This window comes from Olea europaea, unplaced genomic scaffold, assembly GCF_002742605.1.
Source record: "Olea europaea var. sylvestris unplaced genomic scaffold, O_europaea_v1 scaffold508, whole genome shotgun sequence".
Taxonomy (NCBI): Eukaryota; Viridiplantae; Streptophyta; class Magnoliopsida; order Lamiales; family Oleaceae; genus Olea; species Olea europaea.
This window is the reverse complement of record NW_019263396.1, coordinates 387,212-393,899: the sequence shown is the minus strand read 5'-3', so window position 1 is coordinate 393,899 and position 6,688 is coordinate 387,212. Positions and strand designations below refer to the sequence as shown.

The window sequence follows — 6,688 nt, the reverse complement described above, 5'->3', positions numbered from 1 at the left end:
ATTTTAAAAGAAATATTGCACCAAGGAGAAAAAAATCAAGTTGACTTTGATCAAAATTGAACCATTCAAACTAAATGCAATAAACGAGACACCAATACCTAAAAAGATAAAAAAAAAAATTATTTTACGGGCCATTTAACTTAGCTCGATTCTTGCTCAAGAGCTTTTTGCTAACGTTACTTTAGATGAATTTCCTCTAAAAATTCTTCTAGTTTCAGTAAATTATTTGAACATGTTCAAAATAAATTTTTAATTTCATAAGCAGTTTTTGACTTTTCAAAAGCCTACCAAACAACCCTTGTTACTTTTCGGTCTTAAAACTTTCAAAGAGAAGGACTTTATTTGTAAATATTTGAAAAGAATTTATAATTACTACACAGTTGAAGCAAGCCTCCATCTACTAGCATTAGAGAAAAATATTTCTCCTCGAAGAAAATATTGCACAAACTCGATAAAAGTAATACGGAGACCATGAATTTTTAATATCCACAACATATAATTCCATTTTTAATTCCATTGATAAGAAATATTTGCAAGGCTGCTAGAAAAAGTAGATAAGTACACGTTAGTTAGTTGACTTTGATCTTAACATATACAGATCTCAAGGGGGCATTCGCATAATACATTAATCAAACCCCAAAAATACAAAATGAAGGAAGGTGGGGAAGGCAGCAATAGTAGAGCAGCAGCCGATGAGAACTTCCTCGAGTACGGTGGCTGCTACCACCACCACCGCCGCCAGTTCTCCACCGTAGTTCTTAGAATCATGGTGTTGTTTGTGGTGGTTGGTCTTTCATGCTTTGTTCTTTATCATTCTGCTTATCCTACCCAATTTTTTCAGAGCTTTTATAATCCTATTTCCGTTTCTGAAGAAAATTTCAAACCACGTGATGACATGCAAGGCAATTTGTCTTCTTTATCTAATGACACAAAACGGGCAAACTTATCTTCTCCATTTCAAGACTTTCCTTCAGGAAATCTATCTTCTTTGGTAAGTTACTCATCTTCCTTAGTTTTCTTTTATTATTACTTATCGGAGATGTGGAAGGTAAATCATAAATAAATAAAATTTCTATTATAGTATAATTAGACAAGTGGTTCAACATTGAATTACTACGTGGCTCTTGTGGTTGCATCTTAAAATTAACGTTAACCTTGTCAAGATGAGTGACGCAAACCCTTACATGTTGAGATGTAAAATTTTTACTTTTAACACGCAGTCATAAAAAGATGGGTCGTTTAAGAATACCTATTGAACTAGACTACTCATTTGAATGTTGAACTTTAGACGGCTGAAAATTGCTAATTTGAATTTTCTGGAGTATGACACATGCATTTGTATTAAGTCTTGAATTTCACTTTAAAATGTCAATGCTATTAAGACGAATAGATTGAACCATTCTATATTGATTGTGTTATTAAGACGAATATTATATTATTTTGACTAAAGTAATGTTCTTATAAGGCGCAGTCCTAATCAATTTTTCGTTTTCTTAATCTGCAGTCAGCCTCACATATATGTATGATCGGTACACATATATTTTACCAATTTAGCTTTTATTTGAAGGTTTCATAGTTTGACTACTCAAGTGGCATGTGTTTGAAAATTCAATTTACTAATTAGGTAGGACCAGCGTTCTAAATAACTCCTCTAGATGGCACCTAGCTTAAGCTTGAAGTTTGGGCAAAACGCCACGCTTCATCCTTAGATGCTTTTTTTGCAATTCTTAAATGGTTAAATTTTTTCCTTCCTCTCTTCCGTCCTCCTAGGTGCACTTTATTAGTTTTTCCCCCCTTTCCTAAAAAGTCTTTTATTCGACTTTAACTTATTAATTTCTTTTTATTTTCAAAGATACTTTTCATTTGACTTTAATTTCAATTTTTTAAAAGATTTTATTTGTACAAAAGATAAAAATGACTTTATCTAAATAGTTACATAAGATTTAAGTTATGGTATTATTTACATTATCTGATTATGAACTTGAAACTTGTTATTTTGTTGAAAATTCACAAAGTATGTATGAAGTTTCTATAAATCCATTAAGTAGGATTTTTTCTAATTGAAAATTAAAATTATGAAAAAAAATTTAATTTTTACATTTCAAAAACTTAAAAATTGTATAATTGATTAATGCTAGGAATTATTAAATAAATAGAGTATTTTATTATTCTAGATGTTTGACATGTATTATTTTAATTATTAAATGAATTTTAATATTTTTAAAAATTTAAAATAATACTAAAAACAAGAAAACATCTTTTTATGTCTAAATTTCGCCTAGGCTCGCTTAATCTCGTAAAGCTTGAAACTTCACTCCCACATCTAATCATACTTTACGTTTTCTTAGAACACTGGATAAGACTTTAGTAGAATTATTGGTATATTGATATTTTTTTTTAATTCAATTTATCTGGAATTTCTTTAGGAAGTTTAATGAAAGTAAAAATTTATTGTTTGTCCACATCAACTCATATAAAAATTAAGAAAAAAGTTTTACAATCAATTTCCCTTCCATATCCCAATTTATCAGCCAAATGATTTATATCAATCTTATTGGTCATGTGAACTCTCTCCAAAGAGAAGATAATAACATATTATTATTCAACTTCTCTCTATTTGTCACATAAATTAATTCCTTGCAATTAATGTTTGATTTTAGTATTCCTACTGCAGAGGCGGAGATAGAGGGGGCCATTGCTAGGCTGTATCCCAACATTGTCCTCCTAACCCATATAAATATTTAAGAAGAACTGTAGACTTTTGGCCCAAATATTAATATTAGTCCAGCTCTAGTTTAAATTTCAATCCAACTCTAATGTTCAATTATTCAAATTGTATTAAAGACACTACAATTTTTAATTACTCTTTTCATGTCATTCATGAAATGTGAATATTTTATTGTCAAATTAGATATTCTATTTAATACATGTTTGACTAAAATTCACTTATAATTATTAAGTAAATTTTATTATAGATAATTTGTATTGATTAGATCTAAAATTAAATTACTTATTTTAATAGATAGAGACACTACATATTTTTCTAAATTTAAAAGTAATTAATTTTTTTATTACTGCGTTTGTTTTTATTTATTACTAATTCATATTTATAAAAAAATTAATTATTTTGACCATAAAATAGATATTATGATCAAAATAAATAACTTACTATAGATTTGATATCGACGATAAAATGAATATTTGTGAAAACTTTCAGTTGTTTGGAAAGATTGATTGTCTAAGTTACTAGAAGAATGCTCATTGAGTAATTTTCTAAATTTTCGTTGGTGGATATGTATTTTTGTTTATTTCTATTATAATTCGGTTAGTTTATATTTTTTAAGGTAAGTGTTATTTTTTATTTGGTAAAAAAAATACAAAGATTTAGTGGAATATCTTAATGTGAAATATCTAAACTTTTTTTTTTTTAATAATTTCATTCAGTGTCGTATACTTTTTATTGTGAAAATAGCCACCGAAACTCGATTCTTGTGGCGTCAGTTCATTAAAAAAAATTTAAGTTTCAACCCATATTAATATCATTTTTTGGCTCTGCCTCTAATTCCTAGTCACTTCCTTTGACTAATTTATTATATTGATAATTTTATCTGTCTCCAGACTGGACTATATGTGTGGTACTCATTAATTAATGATCTTCTAAAACCTTAAATAACCTTTATTTAGCAATCATCTCTCCTCGAGTAATTGACGTAACACCTGCCCTCTCTAATAATTAGTATGAATTTTATTTGGTTGGCACAAGCCACATTTTTTCTTTTCTATTTTTTTTTTTTAAAGTATAATGCGTAAAACATATCTATATTGATTTGCAAGGTAAAAAGAATTAGAGAAGATTTCAATCAGGTTCCTAACTTGTCGAACTAGCTGTAGGTTGGGCCCCTTTTAAAATATTGAAAATTGGTCTTTAGTAATTTATAATAGTTATTCAATCAATCTACAACGATCGATTGTGACCGTCCAAATTCGTGTAAAGTTGTCACATGATCCTAGTATGTGTAATATTACGTAGGAGTTCACTTCAAAATTTTGATACTACATATTCAAGTCTAATGAGTAGAGTTTATCATATTATTTAATTATTTCTTCTATTATTATTATTTAATTAATGTTGTGGTTGATTGCAGTAATTGTTCTTATTAACTAAAATTGTTTCACTCATGAAATAAAGAAAATATGATACTACGCATTAATATATAGCAAATGAGCAGGTTTATTATATTATTTAATTATTTATTTTACTATTATTTATTTAATTTTGTGGTTGATATCAATAATTGTTATTATTAATTAAAATAGTTCCACTTAAAGTAATGAAAGAAAATAGTTCCACACATGGTTACGATGTGAACTTCGTGGTGTCACCCATTTATAAATCCCGCATTAAAAAAAAATAAAAAAAATGCATGCATGATATAAAATGTGTTATAGGCTAAATTTAATGAATAAATATATTAAACTTTTAGATAGTGTGCTTAAATGCCATCATAAGAAATCTCTTATAAATAAGAGAATATTTCAATTAAATTAACTTGAGTTGGAGACCAAAGAACATGATTAAGCAACTTCATGTACTAGAGTTTTGTTTACCTCCTATAGTATTTTATTTTCACGCCGTACGTTTTAGGGCTTGTTTGAACTACATTAATTAAAAAAAAAAAAAATACATTCTTCAACAGTGATTTGACATCATTTTAACCACATATTTTTCAATAAAATAATATTACACACAAATTTAAAACTTTTCCTTATTTTTAATCACATATTTCTCATTAGTTTGACATGAATAATGTATTTTTTTTCTAGAATATAGCTCAAACATGGGCTTAATATATAAAACTTAGATTAAGAGCCTGTTTGAAAGTGATTTTGAGAATTGATTTTTTGTCCGTTAGAAAAAAAGTGGGGTCCATCTGTGAGAGAAGAATTCAAATATAACGGCTGAAATAATGAAATAACGGTAAAAAAATCACTCCCAAACAAGCTTTAACAATTTTTTTTCCCCTGCCCCCATAGCCATGTAGTTGCTTAATTTCTGTTTCACTTATTTCTAAATTTCACAATATTTTTTAGGGCGATGGTGAAAATAATTTGGAGAGGACATTAAACAAGGCTGCCATGAAGGACAAAACTGTAATTATCACCACCTTAAATGCAGCCTGGACAGAACCTAATTCGATATTTGATATTTTTCTTGAAAGCTTTAGAATTGGAAATCAAACACAAGATCTATTGAATCATGTAGTTTTTGTAGCTTTGGATGAAAAGGCATACTCTCGTTGCTTAGGGTTACGCCTACACTGCTATGCCCTCAGCACCGTCGGCATCGACTTCTCTGGCGAAGCTTTTTTTATGAGTGAAGATTATTTGAAAATGATGTGGAGGAGGATTGATTTTCTACGCGTTGTGCTTGAGATGGGATACAACTTTATTTTCACGGTAACATCTATACCTTAATCACCAGTTAAGCCCCGCCCCTATGTGGTGAAAGTTAATTTTAATCACATATTTTATGAGATTCACAACTTTTCAACAACACATTTCATCATCTTCTATCGAAATTTATTAAAAATCTGATTTTAATCCCAACCATGCAGGGGCTAAATTCAATTAGTATCACATTGACATATCTCTATTTCAACTTATATATTTGCATCGCTTAATTTCAATCTCTTTTATTTTCCAGGATGCCGATGTAATGTGGCTACGAAATCCATTTCATCGGTTCCATTCTGACGGGGATTTCCAAATAGCCTGCGATCACTACTGGTACAACTACACAGATTTGGACAATTCACCAAACGGAGGATTCAACTACGTCAAAGCAAACAACAAAACAATACAGTTTTACAAATATTGGTATGAAGCAAAAGACAAGTTCCCAGGAAAACACGATCAAGATGTTCTTAACTTCATCAAATACGATCCCTTCATTGAAAAGATTGGATTGCAAATTAGGTTTTTGGATACAGCTTATTTTGGAGGGTTTTGTGAACCTAGCAAAGATCTTAATCTGGTGTGCACAATGCATGCAAATTGTTGCATTGGTTTAGATAACAAGATTCACGATCTCAAAATGTTGATTGATGATTGGAAAAAATATATGGCACTGTCAGATACTAATAAGATTTTGGTGAAACCATCGTGGACAGTTCCACGGATTTGTGGGTAGTTAAATTTACTTAACTGGAAACAGTGAGAATTTTGAAGTTGTTTGTGTTTATTAACAGCTGATAATTAAGTGTAAATTTCTATTATGGATAATGTCATTTGACTCCTTTATAATGCATTTCTCTTAGCATAAAGCCAATGTAATTAGAGCAAGAAACATGTTTAACCTTTCCAGACAGGGCGACCGAAGTCTAACAGCCTCACCTCTCCTGCATTTTTCTTGTCTCTACTAAGGAACGTCAAGTTTTAATTTTTTCCTGTTTTTATTTATGGATAAATCACCAGATTCAGTCACCATGAATCCGATGAAATAGCACGTTAGTGTGATAAATTGCAGTTGGACGATGACGATGGACTGGTGGTTAAAATCGGCAGCAAAAATTCACGAAGGGAAGACAGAAGTGTCCACGTACTTGTTTTGGAAAGTATTGACAGACAGGGCGACCGAAGTCTAACAGCCTCACCTCTCCTGCATTTTTCTTGTCTCTACTAAGGAACG

At 29.9% G+C, this 6,688-nt stretch overlaps 1 protein-coding gene across 1 annotated transcript; it reads left to right on the top strand.

Moving 5' to 3' along the window:
* The first annotated feature begins 617 nt into the window (after positions 1 to 617).
* LOC111388589 (uncharacterized protein At4g15970-like) lies at positions 618 to 6,323 on the top strand. The gene is made up of 3 exons (XM_023013345.1): positions 618 to 991; positions 5,092 to 5,457; positions 5,705 to 6,323. The coding sequence occupies exons 1-3, from the start codon at positions 650 to 652 to the stop codon at positions 6,188 to 6,190; spliced, it is 1,194 nt and encodes a 397-aa protein (XP_022869113.1). The 5' UTR covers positions 618 to 649; the 3' UTR covers positions 6,191 to 6,323.
* The last annotated feature ends 365 nt before the right edge of the window (positions 6,324 to 6,688 follow it).